This window comes from Dothidotthia symphoricarpi, assembly GCF_010015815.1.
Source record: "Dothidotthia symphoricarpi CBS 119687 unplaced genomic scaffold P153scaffold_2, whole genome shotgun sequence".
Lineage (NCBI taxonomy): Eukaryota > Fungi > Ascomycota > Dothideomycetes > Pleosporales > Dothidotthiaceae > Dothidotthia > Dothidotthia symphoricarpi.
The window spans coordinates 125327-144219 of NW_022985009.1; the positions used below are offsets into that span (position 1 = coordinate 125327).

The 18893-nt window shown below is 52.5% G+C and overlaps 5 protein-coding genes across 5 annotated transcripts; 2 read left to right on the forward strand and 3 right to left on the reverse strand.

Moving 5' to 3' along the window:
• Window positions 1–4320: 4320 nt before the first annotated feature.
• P153DRAFT_380904 (uncharacterized protein) lies at window positions 4321–7729 on the forward strand (the record flags this gene model as incomplete). The annotated part of the gene is made up of 7 exons (XM_033669980.1): window positions 4321–4662; window positions 4846–4871; window positions 4926–5033; window positions 5084–5374; window positions 5468–6185; window positions 6243–6380; window positions 6428–7729. 7 exons carry the CDS (start codon window positions 4321–4323, stop codon window positions 7727–7729), a joined length of 2925 nt encoding a protein of 974 aa, XP_033528103.1.
• Window positions 7730–9584: 1855 nt separating this feature from the next.
• On the reverse strand, window positions 9585–11355 carry P153DRAFT_97480 (uncharacterized protein). The gene has a single exon (XM_033673529.1). It carries the CDS (start codon window positions 10905–10907, stop codon window positions 9771–9773), a length of 1137 nt encoding a protein of 378 aa, XP_033528104.1. The 5' UTR covers window positions 10908–11355; the 3' UTR covers window positions 9585–9770.
• A 449-nt stretch (window positions 11356–11804) lies between these two features.
• P153DRAFT_380906 (uncharacterized protein) lies at window positions 11805–14235 on the reverse strand (the record flags this gene model as incomplete). The annotated part of the gene is made up of 5 exons (XM_033669981.1): window positions 11805–12678; window positions 12760–13648; window positions 13718–13906; window positions 13985–14103; window positions 14162–14235. 5 exons carry the CDS (start codon window positions 14233–14235, stop codon window positions 11805–11807), a joined length of 2145 nt encoding a protein of 714 aa, XP_033528105.1.
• A 368-nt stretch (window positions 14236–14603) lies between these two features.
• Window positions 14604–17188, reverse strand: P153DRAFT_380907 (translation factor GUF1, mitochondrial; the record flags this gene model as incomplete). Its single annotated transcript, XM_033669982.1, has 2 exons — window positions 14604–14943; window positions 15228–17188. The coding sequence occupies 2 exons, from the start codon at window positions 17186–17188 to the stop codon at window positions 14604–14606; spliced, it is 2301 nt and encodes a 766-aa protein (XP_033528106.1).
• Window positions 17189–17306: 118 nt separating this feature from the next.
• Window positions 17307–18876, forward strand: P153DRAFT_330160 (mitotic spindle checkpoint component mad2). Its single transcript, XM_033665424.1, has 8 exons — window positions 17307–17662; window positions 17718–17743; window positions 17799–17837; window positions 17888–17916; window positions 17971–18116; window positions 18166–18239; window positions 18291–18557; window positions 18607–18876. The coding sequence occupies exons 1-8, from the start codon at window positions 17525–17527 to the stop codon at window positions 18617–18619; spliced, it is 732 nt and encodes a 243-aa protein (XP_033528107.1). The 5' UTR covers window positions 17307–17524; the 3' UTR covers window positions 18620–18876.
• The last annotated feature ends 17 nt before the right edge of the window (window positions 18877–18893 follow it).

The following is an 18893-nucleotide window of genomic DNA, read 5'->3' on the forward strand; positions in this document are numbered from 1 at the left end:
GTTGTGTACTTTGCCGAGCTGATGGGCAGGATTTCGCAGTGCGTGTCAGTTGTACTGGCAATATGAGTCAGATTCCTTGACTCGGGCTTGAACTTATTGAGATGGGGATCACCTCTGAGAGAACATAAGTTTGCATCAGCTTTTCTTTTGGTGCATTGCGATTCCGAGTAATTACTAGCTAGTCAGTATAGCTTACAAAGTCATACCGAAACAGTCCGATAAGCTTTGACTATACAGGGTGTAGCGAGGTTTGCAGACGTTTGGGTCTGGAGAGTCAGGCCAAATTCTCCGGTCACAAGTCCCTTGAGGCGAGCCGGAAGAGACCGAGTACGAGGTAAAGTGACGAATAATTGGATGCCACAAACTCAAGCTGCACGCCATTAAAAGAAGCGAGACCCTAACAACATCGTCGATGTATGCTGGGGTTTGTGCAAAGGTTGTGCATACGCCACGTTAAGTACCTAGTATGGCGGCAAGATAGCAACGAAAAATCGCCGAAAAGGACAACAAACGCGAAAGGATACTGGTAGATTGCAGGTAAAAAACTACTCGCCTTGATAGTGACTACAACAATGTTGCTAAATCAAGCATCGCTCAACATCTTTCTGTGTGTTAGGGCTGAGCTCATTCGACGATCAAAGGATCTGGATTGATGTGGCATGCTGATCCGGACCAACAGAGTTGACATATGGGGCAAGTTCCGTAGTTGCGGCCTACGCGGCATCTCTTCGATAGCGCTTACAGCAACTTCAGTTGTTAGAGACGAGACTGGGAAATGGGAATGGACACTCTGTTGTGAAGTGAGTCGCGATGTGTCGATATTTTGGGAACGCGGAGGCTGAGTGGACATGATCATGCGAGATCGCAGTGATATCACAAGGGCGGCTAATTTTATCGCAGAAGTATGGTCAACAGAGTTACCTGAATATCACTGTAGCTGGCGCGACGCACCGCAGTGCTAAGAGATGTCTGCCCTTTATTGTGGATGTGAGAGAGTATTCGCAAGAGCATGTTGAACCAGACAAAACGGGGGCTCTCCTTCACGCAACGGAGTAAATGTCAACATAATTCATATGACGTTTGTTACTGTTAGTTACATGTATCTAATGAATAGCGGGAACTGTTAGCGTGGAGACGAGCATGCAATGTTGTTTTCAGCGAGGCAGACTTTGTGGAAGGCAGACCTGGTCAAGAGTCCAGCCTCATGTTCATGATACGAAATGACGCTCCGGACACGTGGTGAGTCTCAATTTAGAAGCGGGAAGGATTGGTCTGTGCGCCTGCCCCCGCATAATCACAAAATGAGCTAGCGGCGAGGCTGTAAACTGCCTCTTGGATTGTCGGGAAAACCAAAGGTAAGCCAACTATTCATGACGTCCGCTATCACCTGATTAGTTGAGATAGAGCCTACTCTGTAGGTGCAGAGACAAGCATCACGCTTACAAATAGCTCTGCATCAACTGTCTACAAGGATACCTGCAGCATAGGACTATGGTGTGGTTTGTTGGGATAGTCCTGCAGCGCCAGCTCCAACTTTCCCGACGCAACTACGAAGCGTCTTATTTATTTGGCAAACTTTTGTTCGCCGAACATTTGTTCGCCGACCATTTGTGAAATAGGATGATAGTGAAAACAGACAACCGATGCAAGAGCGGCAACTCGTTCCCAGATTAGACTGTTTGGCGAGAGCACGTGCGTGGGTTTAATTGCAAGCCCAACTCTCCCTGCAGGATGAAGATCCAGACGAAAGATCTTGGATCTCGTTTCAGACGTTCTTTCGCCCTGGGTCCTTTAAGTTCAGCCCCTCAGATCTCGGGGACGCCTTCGCGGACTGACCGAAGGTTGTGAGAATGGAAAGAGCTCTGTGTTGCTAAGGTCGTGCAGCCTTGCGCTCATCATTGCGAGAACCGGCATTATTTCGGTGAGGCCGATCAGCAATAGTGATGTTCTCGAGTTATCACCACAACCTAGCGAAGTCTCCCTAAGCGATGCATCATCCCCGCTGCTTTCAGTCGACCATCGTCGGGAAGGACAAGTTTCATGCGGAAGAAGGACATACAGGGTATCGTGATGATGGTCTACTCTGCTCGCCGATCAGAAACACACGATACCCTCACATAACGAATCGCGACCTGGACTTGTGTCGCTGCACACCTGTCCTCTGCGCATAACGGGCCAAGCTCGTCCTCTGCCGATTACCCACCCTTGTCCCACTGCAGAGGTGTCCATGAGCAAGGCTGGCCGCACTCGGGCGAAACGCCTGCCGACGTCACCCATGTCTTTGGTATTCCGTCTCCCCAGCTTTGGTTTGAGTTCTCGCCAATTCCATTTTAAGGCGGCACCTCTCAGAGATAGAACAGCACGATGGGAGCAGAGCAACATGTATCGCGACACCGAGTTGTATGTCAGCTAGCCTCTACGGGATAAAACAAGCGAAGCCTTGTCCCCACAGCCTTGCGGTTCCCTGTCATATCTTGTCACATCAGAACCAGGAACTATAAACCGCATGGTGCTTGACCAAAAACGGCATATGACAGGGGGTTGCGGCATTAGTACGTTTGTGTCTCAGGATCGGGGACGGCGCCCTGTGTGCATACAATTTACGCCCGGCGCCAACGGTTGATCTTTCTGTTGGATCTACGGCGACTAGTCCGTGGAGTTCAATTTGTTTGATGCTGCTCTCGGTTATGGATGAGCACAGCAGTCCCCTGTTCCGACCGCTGGGAAGCAGGGGCATCGAAAATCAGCAAATGCAATAAACGGCATTTCACGCCATCAAAAGCCATCGTGAACGCGGCTCTTTCGGCTCGATCCTAACCCTGCCCCAAGATTTTGTGAGTTACAGGGTAGCAAAAACTTACATGAACCGGTGAAGCATGTGACGTGCGTCTTGCAGTCCTTCAGCTCTACCACTACAACGGCACGCGCCATTACTGGAGAGTGCAAAATTGTCGTGATTTTGCACTTACAGGGGCTCTATGTCTAGCCTAGTTGACGTGTTGTCAAGCTTTGCGCGATTGTGTCAGACCACCCGCATGAGCAGTATCGGGTCCTTGCTGACAACGACTATCCGTGTGGAGATGAGGGAGCTTAGTCCAAAGGGTGCGGGACAGGGATCGATTGGAGCCGCAAGGTGTCCCGCGGTGAGACCGTTCGCCGTGCTTACGCTCTGGCATTTAGAAAACAACAAATCATCAAAGCAAATTGAAGAGGGTGACTTCACGTATTGCGCACGCGCCCTGTATATCAAGTTGGCCTACTGGCGGCGAAGATCAGCCATTTACTACTCTTGACTAGCATCCACCTTATCATGTATGTAGATGTCCTAGACATGGCTTTACACCACTACACATCTGCCGGAAGCACATGACGAATTTCGGCGCCAAAAGTTCGAGCAACGATTCTGACAGGGTCTGCACTGCTTGTCTAGGTAGGTACGCGCATCAAGAACTTTTCCGAACTACGCGGACAAAGCCCAACTATTGTTAGCTAGCATCCAGACTCACTCACTTCCATCTTGACCAAGATCCTCACAATGACGGCATGCCGTGTTCCTGCAAAGCATGCTAAGCGCGGTAGAGATGGTGTGCCGTTGCGAGAAGGCTGAGCACGGCCTTCCATCTAGCGAGTCGCTATTTCGGGTCATCCCAGCCACGCCCACTCAGAGCAACTTTTGCCGTCGTTTGAGGCAGGAACGGTCCGCCGCCTGGCACTGCGGCCTTCTCCTCTGCCTGTTCACAACCCCCGGCCTTGGTCCCAAGTTAGGAGCGCGGGCATGTCGTTGTCCCGTGCCCCTGGTGAAGTCGTTCGGTTCCATGCCCGCAGCTATGCTCGTGGCTCAAGCTCTGGGATGTGCTTCTCCATTGTATGCAGCACTGCCATTGGCGTCTTCCCATGTCGGCATTCAAAAGCCACTTGGGCTTGCAGCGTTTCTGTTTTGTGCCCTCGAGCCCCTAACCATCTCGAGTACAATCCCCTTTTTAGTAGGGCTCAAACACAGCCCGCAAGTATTTACAGCGTCCCTCCACAAACACTCTTGGGCGAAGCACATGCACCCTGCATCGGTCGTCAGGATCCTGAATTGGAACGGCTATCATTCCGATTCCGGCCCATCGCACACTACTTGCCGTGCTTCTCCCTGGCTATATCTAGTCGATTTCCAAACCACCTATCATCTTACTAGCTCCTAGCCGTCTGCTATACAACCGGATCGGGAATGTTTTGCTCGCGTTGCTTGGATCTCCATCTGGGCTCCCAATCCTTAGTGGCCCCATCGTCTCCATCTTGGTTATAAACTTCCTAGTGCTCCTCCTGTCAACGATGCTCGAACTTGGTAGTATAAGCGGTCACTCGGTAGCATCATCCATCACGCAAGAACGGCAGCTCAGAGGCAACAACATCAAGCCATCGCTATCGTCGCACACCAAGCATCGCAAGACACCGCGGGTTTCGAAAGCACATCCCGAAGATACCAAGTTAGCCGATGCCCATCAAAGAAGTGTCAACAACTTGCCTGCTTACTCCTACTTCAGCGCCTCCCACCCCGAACAGCGAACGAGTATCAGTCCCGCCAATATAGCACCCATGGTTCATTACACAAGGACTGGGCGCATTAGTAAAGCGAAGAAAGGGTTGAAAGTGCATGCATGCGAATGCGGCAAGGTACGTTGCATGGATCCAACACTTCTCGACTTCTCCGTCAGATCAGAATGGTAGCTAGATATGTTACTGTATTCTGTTTACAGATTGCACTTGCCTTGAAGACCTTCAGCCTTTCTGTTGGTAACCTCAATGCTAGAGAGCGTCAGTATATAACGTAGGACGCAGCCAGCTAACATTTATCAGTCTTACACAAGAGCCGAGCACTTGAGGTACGTATCCCAATGTTATGATTCTTCCGTACTTGGATTAATCTCTGCTTGTAGGCGACACCAGAAAAATCATCTTCAGGATGGTACCCTTGTATGCGACTTTCCTGACTGTGAAAGAACATTCTTTCGGGCGGATCTTCTACAGCGACACCAGGAACGACAGTCAGTAGCCTGAACTGCTTGACTGAAAGTACGCCGCTAAAAGACAATAGCGATATACCTGGGGAGGGATCCCCCCTACCCTCCGAGATTGATCAAGACGAACCTTTAGAGCCTTTTCGAAGCTCCGAACCTATGGCTATATCGTCGAGCACAACAGCTACGCTCCTTCCAGCTACACATTACCATCCGCTCCAGCCCGTCTCTTCCACACACGAGTCAGCCGAAGCTCCAAGGTATATCCAAAATTCGTTTCGTACTCCCCAGCTTCCTCGAACCCCACGAGTTCCGTCGTTGGTTCATAGTCATGTTGTTCGTTCTTCTCCAATTACGTCCAGCCCCAAGTGAGTTTCATTGTACATCGCACAGCATATCTCCTATCTTTCCTTTAAAACTCTACATCCTTCCGCTTGGATCTCTGCTTACAATGATTGCAGCCATTCTAGGTCGCAAAGTTTTTATACTGGCCGCCAGTCGATATCTGTCCCGGTATCAATAGAAGGCATACCCCATCACACGGGTTGGAGTGATTCGTACGGTCAATCACCTGGCTATTCATCATCCAGTGGGTACGCTTCACCGATACTTGGCGCAGGGGATTACGCCAATATGTTCGCGACCCCAAACTATGGCTCTGGCTCATGCCGAACGCGCACTTCATCCAATGCATCCTATATCGAACCGTGGTCATATCAGTCACAATCACCAATGTCCTGCACCTCGACCATGCCGCATATGTGGACTTCCAACGAAAAGACTCTTACCGCGTCAGGCTTTTCGTACATGGCTGCCTCCGACTCATTCCTGAATATGCCGATTCCAGGCGACGTAGACAACATGGTACTCTACGGACAATATGGTCCTCAGACAATGGCAATGCGAGATGATGAAGATGAGCTTGTCCTCTTCCCAAATCAACCACATGGTATGGATCAAATCACCCACGTCTATCCCTCTAAGAACTTCCTTGACAATTACTGGAGGCTTTTTCATCCCACTTTCCCCATCGTCCATCGATCTACCTTTGAGAGTGTGAGCCCTTCACCCATGCTCCACGCCGCCATGATCGCGGTCGGTGGACATTATTCCACCGACGCGAGTGTCAGACGGAAGTCGAGGATCCTCCACGAGCGATGCATCGAGTTGCTCGAGCGGGTATGTACTGATACTGATACCTATAGCATAGAAAGGAAATAGGCTAACATGTGACAGAGGCATCGAAATCCGCTGGCAAGTTTTGAACGACTATGTGATTACCAAGCCATCTTCCTTGTTGAGTTGCTTTCTCAATACCTATCTCGCCGTGTTTCGAGAGTGCTATCACCACGGTTTGAGTTGATGTATCACAAGGTAGGATATTGGCACGTAGGTATAACAACATTGGCTGACTGATCCAGATGGCTGAAGATGTTCGAGACGTCACGTCGAAGATTGCTGAAATAACATTCTCCGTCACACAGCCCGAATCAAACACCGTCAACCAATGGAATCGATGGATTCAGCTTTCGACTCAACAGCGCCTCTTCTTGTCCTGCTACATTATGGATTACCAGCAGGCAATATTACTCGCCCGCGAACCTCGAGATTCCTTCTTCCAAGAACCTGGCATGAACTTACCAATCCCGACACACTCTTCTGCTTGGGGATCCTCGAGTGCTGCCGAATGGGTTGTTGCCGTTCAGCAAAACCCATATCTGCCTACATACGTTTTCGAAACCGACTCTAACTTGACCATCATGCCTTTCGACCCTTTTCAGTCTTCTGTAATGCTTGCAGCACACTACAACCACTTTGGCACTCGGAACCCTTACCTTGCCCTAACCACAACCATAAATGTCGAGCAATACTTAGACGCATCGCCAATTACGAGACATAGACTCCTTACGGCGAAACTCCTTCAAGTGACCCCCATCCGTGCGTTATTGGCAGTGTCTGGAGAGTCATGGATTCTGTTCGAGAAAATCACTGCTCCCCGGGTCTTGTCTACTCTTAGAAGTACTCTCAGGGTGTGGATCAGTCAGTTATGGTCGACTTCTACAGCAGAGCCATACACTGTACCTGTTAGAGAGGCGCTCCGCATATCAATTAGCATACTCCAACAAGCCTTAACCGAGGGGCCTGACTATCTAACACATGGGATGGGATCTGGGATGAGCCTGTACTTTGCGGCCTTGGTCGTTTGGGTCACGACAGTGGCGGCAAGAACAAGAGTTATGAGGGTCCGGCAAGTGGCGACACGACGACTCCAACCACAATCGTCACTACCAATTGATCCAGGAACAGTTGCGCCTATACCACCAGCATCCACACAGCTGTCCACATTTGACCCATCACTATCTTTAAGTTCAGTCCAGCCCGGAGCCCTCGGACTCATCCTTGGCCCACACGCCCAGCCTTCCCAAGCCAGTCCCTCCAACACTGCCGCTCTGGTCCCTCACTCTGAACTCAACAAAAACTCCATCTCATTCCTGTCTACCGCTTTCCAGGATCTCAGTAGCCCTGCTTCTCCTAGCACTATCATGCGCTGCCAAACGGGCAGTACGAACTTGCTTCTGTGGGTCAAGCATCTCCATGGCGTCCAAAGCCCTACAGGTGCTCACGTAGGTAGTGGCGACGAAGGACATGGGGAGCTGCTGAACAGTGTTATCAGCTCTTTGAGGAGAATCCTGGACAAAAGCTGGGAAGAATGGCGTATCTAACGGAGATGCACTGCCAATCCGAACTTTGGGTCGCCGCCAACCAAAACCCTAGACGGCTATTATTTGTAACAACACTCCAAGGCCGGACATATACGACATTTTTCGCATGATCGGCGCCTCGCATATCTTTCTTTACCGGTCTCCTACAAAATCGCATTGGTTTTCATTTGCATTGCATCGGATCGCATGTATCTCATCATTTTCTTTTTTCTGCACTTTCAACGCGCATCAGCATCAGCATCAGCATCAGCAGTGATTTCAGCATTTGAACATAGTATGATGGATACGGCTGCATAACGGATGAAAACGGACTCTATACCCGGTTTTGTTCATTTACCTTTCTTCTTCCTTCGCTCGATACCCCATTTTTCTCTTCATTTTCTTCCACAGTCGTTAGATACCCTGTACTTTTACCATTTCGTCATTATCATTTCCGAGAACGGGGTTTCGCATATAGAGTGCTAGTATTCTTCCAACACGTCGTGTTCACTTTAGTCCGCGTCTACCTTTGACTCTCCACTTTTCTGTGTGTAGATGTAGGCCCAGTGTTATCAATGCATTACTTATGTTTGCCTCAAAATGCGTCATGCTATTGTTTTTCTATCCACGTTGTATTCTCCTGATACTCGCAATCTCAATGTGATGGTGAAGTCGAGAGATGAAGTGGGGAGTTGAGGCCGCACCTGTCTCGACAGCTCCTTCCTCTCTGTAGCGTTATGACCTAGCGTTTGACAACTGTCAACACCTGATATACAGGAGGTCAAGGCTAAACCGGAGGAAAAAGTTGCGACAATTTGTGTAGATCTTAGAGGCCTGGACGGATACAAGGGTCTTTTGGTGAACGAGGGAGTGATTGAGAATAGAGTTACTTCATAACCAAGGAACATAATGTTAGAGAGTTCAAACACAGCTCAACTACAAACCGTCGTGAGGAAGACAATGCAGCGTGACAAATACAGATCGGTTTACGTAAAACAAGAAGAAAGAGAGGAATAGCATGTGTGCTTCAGTAGGCATTTTGAAAACAACTACTCGGCCCCTTCCGGTTTCTTCGAAAAAGTTCAAGAACTTGGCTGCATTTTCCAAATCCCGAGCTTGCGAGCCGGTAGGGGCCGGGCAGAGAATACAATAAGCACAAAACCTTGACAGTTGAACATTTGAGCGAAATCTAGAGTGTTTCATTTCTACAGACATTACGTAGCTAGACAAATACACACAGTTTTATACAGAACAAGGAGAAAGAGAAGAAGCGTATTCTGTTCTGCAAGAGAGGAGGAAACGTGTGATGGTGGACTAGGTATGAACGCGAATGCGAACACGAATGCGACGCGCACGTTAGACCTCACGCGGCAAACGCGCAAGCAAGCTGGGGCGTCGGCAACGCGCACCCTTAACAAAAAACTTGTCCTCTTTCCTATAACGAACAACCATTCATGCTTTAGTGTGCATCCCAACACCGGTGTTGTATTGCGCCATCCTGCAAGTATGTAACTGACTTTTTATATGGCTTCGTACGTGCGGAGCCGTCGTGATGAGGAAGTGGGATGTAGGTCTGTAATGTCGCTCGAGACAGGGTACGTCGCAACCGAGAACCTCGATGGCTCGTGAGGAAAGTGGTGCTTCCGGGACCAACGACGATTGATTTCGAGACTAGGATCTTTACGCGCATGATTGTCAGAAATGGCTTGTGAGCTTGCGGTGGAACTTACAGGTGGACTTACGGCCGCTTGACTCCCGCACGTCAGCGCGGTTGAAGCATACCGATCAGTTGGGCCTGTGGAGAAAGAGCTGAGTGCCTAAAGAGTCGTGGGAGCACGCAGGAGGCGCGGTAGTAGTCAAGAGGCGGAGAATTGTTAGCAACGAGCATCAAGAGATATATGAATGGCTGGACTTACTGGAAATTGGAGAACTGAATTCGTGGATGCTCGGATTAGCAACACGCTCTCTGATCGAGAGACGTGAAGTTCCCGCCCGGACGACGTGGACGACGAGCTTCCCGGGCTTGTTTTTTACCCAGGTTGTCTCCTGCGATGGTACTGCCTTAGCGATGCGAGTAAGGAGTACCGTTGAGGCTCGAAGCGCCCCCCGGTCCCTTCCTACCGCCATACTTGGGACGGTTCGCGTTGCCATCAGACTTCTGGCTCGTGTCTTCTGACTCGGCCTTCTTCGTCTTCTTCGGCGGTGGCTGAGCCTCTTCCGACTCCAGCGCCTCCGCCTCCGCCTTCCTTTTCTCACCCAGGTGGTTCAACAGTTGGGCAAGAGCTCCAGCCTGATCTGTGCTGGCCGATGCCATCATCGCGGCCATCATCTCCAGGTCTTCCTCAGTAAGCAGCTGCTTGCTCTTGTCTGGCTGCTTACCCTGGCCTCGAGAGGGTTGGGCAGCCGCGCTCTCATCTCTCTTCAGAAGACCCGCGGCGCGGAAACGCTCTACCGCACTGCTGCAGCGTTCACTCGAGAAGTGATTGAGGCTGCAGGTTCGGCATAGTGGTGCCTTGCACTCACTTGCACCGCCAATGTGCGTCTTTGCGCAGTTCTTGCAGAACATGTACTTGCTCTTCTGGCCTTTGCCTTGGGCCGGCGTGTCCAGATCGCGCTTTCGCGCAGCAGAAAGATCTCTCTGGAGCTGGGTACCCAGCCTCATGGCAGCCTTGCGGCCTCCCGTCTGTGGTACGCACGGCGGAGGGTGAGCGACTCCGCACGCTGGGCATGCCGGCTTACCACCAGCTTCCCATACTCTCCGCATCTCGGCGGCACTCGTCGTGAACTTGTTGAATGCGCTCACTCTCTGTTCGAGCGTGAGCGATTCCGACTCCCAGGCATACTGCGCTGGCGACTTGCCTTTGCCCTTGCCCTTGGACGCCGACGATGCAGCTGGGCCATGATCAACGTCAGGCACAGCGTCATTGTCGTCGCCAGAGAGACCTGGCTCGAGCTTGATGAAGGAGACAGGACCTGCCTCTTGGACAGGGCCTTGCCCGAACTTGAAGATGGGAGTAGGACCTGCCTCCTGGACAGGGCCTTGCTCATAGTTGGATACGCGACGGCCCTCTCGGGTACCATCACGCTCGACAACTGCAGCTGGACGTCCCTCACGGGTGACGCCGGGCTGGGATCGTGACGCAGAACTCATGCCAGTGGCAGAGGAGTCCTGGGCAGTGTTCTCATTGTAGTTACCCATCGTTGCTGTGTGAGTTGGTTAGCAATCTCGGTAGTCGCCAGAGCAATGGGGTACACTTACTTTTTGTCGTGGGTTGTTGTGGGTGGGAGCAGAGGGAAGGAAGAGCAGAAATATAGGCGGGAACGCGTGGTCTGGGCGTGCCGCTAAGACTTGCTAACTTGCGCTAAGCTCAAGTGGTCATGATCAGGGTAAACCAGCGTTGGGGAATGCAGCATAGTTTGTCGTCTTGAACTTGCGCTACTCAATACTACTTGTATTCGTCCAGGCAAACAAAAATCTGCATTGATATCATGGAAATATAGCAGCTGCCTGACAGTCTCTTGGTTAATCGTAGGAGCCAGAAGGAAGTCGCGTTCATCTTAGCACTAGAACGCAAATAGGACGTCAGGAAAAACCCCTACAAATCATCAGGGTTGGGCGTATACCCGTGATGATCGAGGTTCACAAGTTTCACGCCAGCTTTGTGCGTAGTTGTCTAGGTGTTGCAAGATCTCGCTGCAACTTACCTCTGTGCAGTGGTCAGATGACTGGGTCCTAACACCAAGGGATACTAGGCATATCGTGTGCGGTAGGAATGATGACGGGAACGTGTCGTCTGTTCCTAGCCAAGCAGAGTGTGTGGGACGTCATCTTTCGAAGTGTGAGGTGGTGGGTTTTACGTTTCAGCGTGTGTGTGTTCGTGGCCGAGGGATTACTTTTGGTCTATGACGGGACGGGGCTGAAGCAACTCAAGCCATAAAATGTGTGTATACGAGAATGTACCTTCCCCATTACAGATATAAAATCAACCAGAACCTTCAACATAACCACCAATACAAAGGAAACCCGGTATATATACACAAAGAAGACCAGCCCAACCCCTCAAATCAACACCAACACCAACACACCCACATCGACCTAGCACGCCCGCCCGGCATCCCTCGCAACCCCATCAGGAAGATACGTCTCCCTCCCGCTCGCGGTGCGCGTGATCCCCGCGCCAATCCGCCCGGGATAACTCACGTCGGGATCCACGAAACGGCCCACATCCGCTTCGCTATAGCGACTCTCAGACAAGCGGCGGAAGTACTGCTGGCGGTCTGACGCAGCGGTGCTGGGTCTTGCATCACCGAATCCCATCTCCTTGGACAGCGCATCTCTCGGACGACTGCGCCCACGCGGTGGCGACTCCGACTCATCCCTTCGCGCCAGCATCGGGTGCTGAAAAAGCGGATGATCAGGCTCCGGCGAAGTCGGCGCACTATTACTGCCCTTCCTTATCTTGCGTGCAAAGTTCGTATTTGCATCGCTGCGAATCGTAGTCGTGAGTGTCGACTCGCGGGACAGCACACTAGTAAGCATGGGATCGATGGGGCTCTCAGGGTCAGCGGGGCGGTATGTATCCGAGGTGAGCCCGCGCGGCGACGACGACGTGCTATCGCTTCCTGGCTTGTGGCGCTTCTCTGTGTACGGCGACACGCCCGAAGAGGAGGAACTGCCCATTAGCTGCCGGTGCCACGATGAGTCGGAGTAGTTCATGCCGACTGTTTTCTCGCCGCGCTCGCCGAACCAGAGGGGTTCCGAGGACGAGATTCGCACTACGCTTAGCCAGGGGTTGCCGGGGGATTCATCGGCGAGGTAGAAGAGGACGTCTACTTCTTCAAGGGAACGGAAGGCAGTCTCGGGGTAGAAGAAGTAGACTAGCGGGATTATGGCGAAGTTTGTCGCGGCGAAGATAATCCAGGTGCGCCAGCTGATTTGGAGGAAGACGATGGGGGTTATGAAGACGACGCTGGGAGGGGTGTTAGTGGAGGTACTTGTTTTGAGTTGGTAGTAAGGCCGCAGAAGATGATGGAAGGGGAGAGTGACTTACACAAAATTCAACATCCAGTTGGCACTCGTACTCAATGCATTAGCCGGACCGCGAATCCTCAGTGGCACGATTTCAACCTGATACAGCCACGCCATACCCTGCCACCCAATGGCGAAGAAAACCGAGAACAAGAAGAGGAAGACGGTGCTTGCGACCCGTGTCCCGCTAACGTTATGCTCAATCCACAAGTACTGCAGCACAGTCAAGAGAACCATGCACATACTCATGCCCGCAGCACCGAACATCATCAGCGAGCGCCTCCCCCAGAAGCGATCAATACCAACGACTGTAACGAAACTGGCGAGGAAGTACGCCGTCGCCGAACAGCCAGCGAGTAACCGGGCCGTCCCTCCAGAGTACGCCATGCGTGTCAAGAGGATCCAGCTCAGGTACTGCAAGACGAGATTGATACCGGTTCCCTGCTGGAAGACTTGCACAAAGTACGCGAGCACCACGCGGTGGAAGCCCCGGCGCTCTTTGTTGCTGAACAGGGATGACGAGTCGCCCTGCGCCATGACGAGGATCGCGTCCTTGATCTGAAGGAACTCGTCTTTGATCTCGTAACTATCGGGGTCGGCGTCGTTCAGCGCTGCCAGTGTGATTAGTGCTTCTTGCTCCCTACCAGTCAGGATGAGCCAGCGGGGAGACTCGGGGAGGAAGCATAGCATTGCGATGGCGGGGAGTGCGAAGAGGGTTTGGAAAGCGATGGGAACACGCCATGCGGCGGAAGAATTGCTGATGTACGCGAAGCCGAAGACGAGCCAGTATGAGAGGGCGATACCGGCGGAGACGAAGGCACCGGCGCTGATCATGAGGATTGTTCCTTTGCGGTGTGACTTCACGCATTCGGCTTGGTAGGCGGGGGCGGTGGAGGTGGTGAAGCCATTGCCTGACGACGTTGTTAGCATTCATCTTTCAACAGAATCTACGAGTAATGGAAGGGAAGGAGATAAATTACCAAAGCCCGCGATTGCCCTCCCAACAATGAATTGCGCAAAACTGAACGAAGTCGTCTGTATGATCTCTCCGACAGTCCAGAGCGTGATACCCAACAGAAGCGTTCGACGGCGTCCCAGCAAGTCGCCGATGAAAATAGTCAGGATAGCAGATACGAAGCATCCTAGATGCCACGAGCCGACCGTAAGACCTACACAACATCAGCCCCGATCCGTAGGACTCTCCACACATATCGCCTCGACTCATGTCCGACGCGAACTCTACATACCAGTGATCCATGCGTCCCTGAACTCGGTCGAATCCAGAATATCGACCTCAGGAAAGCGTTCGAGAAATTGAGGCACCGTCAACAAACCGCCCATGACACCTTGCGCATAGCCGAAACATCTGCAGTCGATATATCAGTAACGCGTGTCCAGTAGTTTGAACGGGGATAGGGACTGACAAGAAACAAAGCCCACAGACAATGCTAATAGCACTCGCCAGGCGTGTGCCTCTGAGGCCGAGAAATCGAGCCATCTCTTGACCTAGCACTCCTTTCGTGCAGAACGACAGTTGACAGCAAGCAAGCCCGAGACTATCAAAGACCAAGTCCACACCCACGTTTTTGAACGAACGCACCTAGTCCAAGCGAACTGTCAATCCCGCCATCCCGTTAGTTCTCCACGTCATAGCGAGAATTTTAAACTATGCCACGATTCCTCTTTCGCAATAACGGTGATTCCAACACTCGCTCGGTCCCACAGCTCCTGTCAGGTACAGGGGTGCGCGGAGACGCGACCGAGTGGACGGACGACGAACCGGGGGATTTCACTCGATGGGCGGCTGATGTCATGACCCATCTAGCAGGCGAACTAGCGCGAGGTTAGCGTCGATTCGATGAACCGCTAATCGTGGGAACCCTGGTCTATGGCCTGGAAGATGGGTATTTGGAAGATGCATAGGTTCGGAATGTTGCCCCGGGGAATTGAAGTGTCAACGTCGTCCATGTGCATGTGCATGGCCGTGTGCGTGGCAGCTTGATCCTGGGGTTCTGAGATGTGGTGTATCCGGGTGGGGATGCGAAAATGTGTTGATTGAACACGCATGAAAGTGGGAGGTTCGAGGAGATGTCTGTTTGCTTTTTGAGTGAATACAAAACCTAGTAGCAGCGGAAGTGGTGCGATACACTTGCGGAATCGAAGTATCAGCCTCTCGATGAAACGAGCCAAAGGGCGATCCTCGGACCTTAAAGGGTGACAGTAGTGAGAAAAACGTGTTAGCTGGCGCCGGCGCGGTACAACACGGGAACACGCCACACAGGTACCGTCGCGAATAAGTGTGTAGTGAAGACATAACTTGGCGTCCATGAGACGAAAACCGACATGGTGGAAACTTCAGCGCTCCCATAACTCTAATTTCAAGCGTGTAATGTGCAGTGGAGTGTATTCGAGTGAAGCTTCGGGTATCACAACTATTTCGCCAAAAACTTTTGAAAGGCCTCCTGCTCAATAGCGACATTGCCGACTGACCTTAGACGCTTGCGCCCCTCCTTCTGCTTTTCGAGCAGTTTCCTCCTTCTCGACAAATCACTCGCATGCAGCTTGGCCAACACATCCTTCCTGAACGGTTTGATAGTTGCACGCGCCACGATGCGTCGTCCGGTTGCAGCCTGGATCACGACTTCGAACATCTGGCGGTCAACGTGTTCCTTGAACTTCTCCACCCATGAACGACCCACCTTGTCAACTTGGGAAGTGTGCATGACGCGCGACACGGCGTCGACAGGCACGCCGTTGACGAGTAGGTTGAGCTTCACAATGGAGGATCGGTGGAAGCCTGCGTCTTCGTAGTCGAGAGATGCGTAACCCTTGGTCGCGCCTTTGAGTTTGCCGAAGAAGTCGTCTACGAGATGAGACAGCGGCAGGTCGTACTTCAAGATGACTTGCGTGGCGGTGAAGAAGGTGAGTTCCTTTTGCTCACCACGGTTAGATTCGCAGAGCTTGATCACTTCGCCGAGGTATTCGCCTGGGAGGGTGATGGTTGCGGAGACGTAGGGCTCGTGGATTTCTTGGACCCTGATGTGCACTTGGTCTTGGTCAGGGAATTCGTTGGGGTTTGTGATGATGGATTCGGTGCCGTCTCTCCAGATGACTTTGAAGGGGACTGAGGGCGGCGTGATGATGATGTTTGCGCCGTGCTCTTGACGCAGACGATCTTCGAAGACGGAGCAGTGTAATGTGCCCAGAAATCCCAAGCGCCAGCCTGCACCCAGAGCGTCCGAGGACTCCTTCTGCAGGGTGACACTGCGGTCGTTGAGGATGATCTGATTGATGCTGTCGTCCAGATGCTCGTGGTTATCTTGGTCTGTCGGGAAAGCAGCCACGAAGACCATGCTCTTAGGCTCCTCGAAGCCAGGATAGGGCTCTACAATCTTCTCCGAGCCAAGCGTGGTGTATGTGTCCCCCACCTTGGCGTCCTGAGAGCGCTTCATGCCGGGGTTGAAGTGGATGTAGCCGACCTGGCCAGCTTTGAGGACCGTCTGCGAGATCTGGTGGGGATACATGATGCCGACCTCACCCACGATGTATTTGAGGCCCGTGGCGAAGGACCTGACGGTGTCTCCCGGGCGCACCTGGCCGTCGAATATCCTGACCAGCAGCACCACGCCCTTGTAGACATCGTACCACGAGTCGACGAGGAGCATGCGCAGGGGCTTTGCGAGGTCGCCGACCGGGGCGGGTATCTTGTCGATGACGACGGGCAGCAGGGCGGCGACGTTCAGGCCTGTTTTTGCTGAGACCAGCACGGCAGCCTTGGGGTCGAGCTCGAACGTGTCGCGCATCTGCTCGAGGACGCGGGGCGGGTCGGCGTGGGGGAGGTCGACCTTGTTCAGCACCGGGACCAGCGTCAGGCCCTGGGCGAAGGCGAGGTAGAAGTTGGCCACCGTCTGCGCCTGCACGCCCTGGCTGGCATCGACCAGCAGCAGGGCGCCGCCGCAGCTGGCATAACTGCGCGACACCTCGGCGCGGAAGTCGACGTGGCCCGGCGTGTCGACCAGGTGCAGCAGGTAGTCGTCGCCGGCGAAGTTGTAGATCATGGTGCACGTCTGTGCCTTGACCGTGATGCCCCGCTCGCGCTCCACGTCCAGCTTGTCGAGGATCTGCTTGTTGCCGCCCGGGGCGATGGTGCCCGTGAGCTCCAGCAGCCGGTCCGACAGCGTCGACTTGCCATGGTCGACGTGGGCCACGATGCAGAAGTTGCGGTAGCGCTCGATGGGGATGTCGGCAATGCGCTTCTCGAGCTCCGACTGTGGGCGGAAGACGTGCGCGTAGCCTCTCGAGGGGATGAGGGAGGGGAGGGAGACGAGGGAGGGGACGCCGTGGCGGGTGCGTTCAAGGGCGCGGGACGCGGTTGGGAAGCCATTGAGGCGGGCAGGATGCATCCGCCAGCCATGCAGGAGGCTGCTCGCGGTCCGGACGCATGATCGCATGAGTGGGCATGAGATCGATCGAGGATGGCGGGGATGGCTGTCTGGCCGCTGGTGCAGGACTCAAAAAATGTTCCTCGCCTTCATCTTATCTAATCAGCCTAGCGACTCCACAGACACCACCCCCGTCTCCACGACGCCGCACCGCACGCGAGACTGACTATTAGCTGCAGCTTGGCTCGACATCTTGCTGCTTCAGACTGTGCATTGCTCGCTGTGTGTAACCCATTGCTGCCGCTCAGTGCTAGTTGCCTCGACAACACCACCATAAAACATAAACAAACCCTGCATCTCCATCTCCATCACACTCTCTCCTATTGCCCTCGCACCATCACCACAATGCCGCCTGCAAGCACCGCCCAGCCGAAGAAATCGACGAAATCGTCAAAGTCGACGAAATCGAAATCGTCAAAGACCGACTCCTCCAAGGTGCACAAGCTCGCCCTGAAGGGATCCTCCAAAGTTGTGAACGAATTCGTAAGCCAAGAGCCCCCACAACCGTCCCACATGGTTGGATGCTGATGTCAGCCAGTTTGAGTACTCCATAAACACTATCCTGTGAGTGCATGTGGATGCAACCTGCCTGGACGAACACGACGCTTACCGATTTCAGCTTCCAGCGTGGCGTGTACCCTGCAGAAGACTTCACCGCGTACGTTTCCACTTAGTCCTCAACACGATGTGTTTGCTGACTTGAGGCAGAGTTAAGAAATATGGGTTGACTATGATGGGTGTGTGCTGTTGATACTAGCCTCTTTGATCGCAGCCAATACTAACGTTCACAGTCACGGCGGACGACCAGGTCAAAGCGTACATTAAGAAGATCATGTCGCAACTGAAAGACTGGATGTACGGTGGCAAGATATCGAAGCTCATCGTTGTCATCACCAGTAAAGAAACTGGAGAGCACGTGGAGCGATGGCAATTTGATGTGAGACTCTATCATCACCACCACCAGCTCCAACCCTGACAGCGTCCAGGTCCAGATCTTTGGCAAGAACGCCAAGACCAAGCCCTCCAAGGAGTCGACCGACAACGAAAACTCCGCAACAGAGTAGGTTCTCATTTAACACGGAAGGATACGCAACCGCTGACCATCATCTAGAGGAAATGATGGCCCAGAAGACAAGACCGAGACCGAGATCCAGGCTGAGATTCAGTCCATCTTCCGACAAGTCACAGCTTCTGTCACCTTCCTACCCATGCTCGACGGTAACTGCACTTTCAACGTGCTCGTCTATGCTGATGCAGACTCCGACGTACCTCTTGAGTGGGGCGACAGTGACGCGAAAGAGATCAAGAATGGCGAGAAGGTACAGCTGAGGAGCTTCAGCACAAGCAATCACCGCGTAGACACACTTGTCAGCTACAGGTATGTGGTCCCGATACTGTGAGAAGCGGCGTGGTACTAATGATCATAGGTTGGCTGATTGAGCGCGGTTCTTCTGCATACATGAGGTTCTTTTCTAGACGTGTGTTTTATATTCTTGTTTTGATTGGTTTCGGGTCAGGCGTGTGGAGTTTATCTACTTGACCAATACCTTCCGAATGATTACTAGGCCGACGAGAGTATGCCCATACATTCGATAAGAAACAATTCCAATTCCAATGTCAAAGTCAACACTCAGCCCTTTCACACAAAACTCAAGGTCACATTCAGCTTACCCAATCAATCCCATCTCAATATCCCCTGATGTAGCCTTTGTTA

Bases quoted from the DNA above. Each gene is read 5' to 3' on its own strand.
- P153DRAFT_97480 (XM_033673529.1), bottom strand. From the start codon at position 10,907: ATGGGTAACTACAATGAGAACACTGCCCAGGACTCCTCTGCCACTGGC.
- P153DRAFT_330160 (XM_033665424.1), top strand. From the start codon at position 17,525: ATGCCGCCTGCAAGCACCGCCCAGCCGAAGAAATCGACGAAATCGTCA. The intron at 17,838-17,887 runs GTACGTTTCCAC...GACTTGAGGCAG, and splicing joins CCTGCAGAAGACTTCACCGC to AGTTAAGAAATATGGGTTGA. The intron at 17,917-17,970 runs GTGTGTGCTGTT...TAACGTTCACAG, and splicing joins ATATGGGTTGACTATGATGG to TCACGGCGGACGACCAGGTC.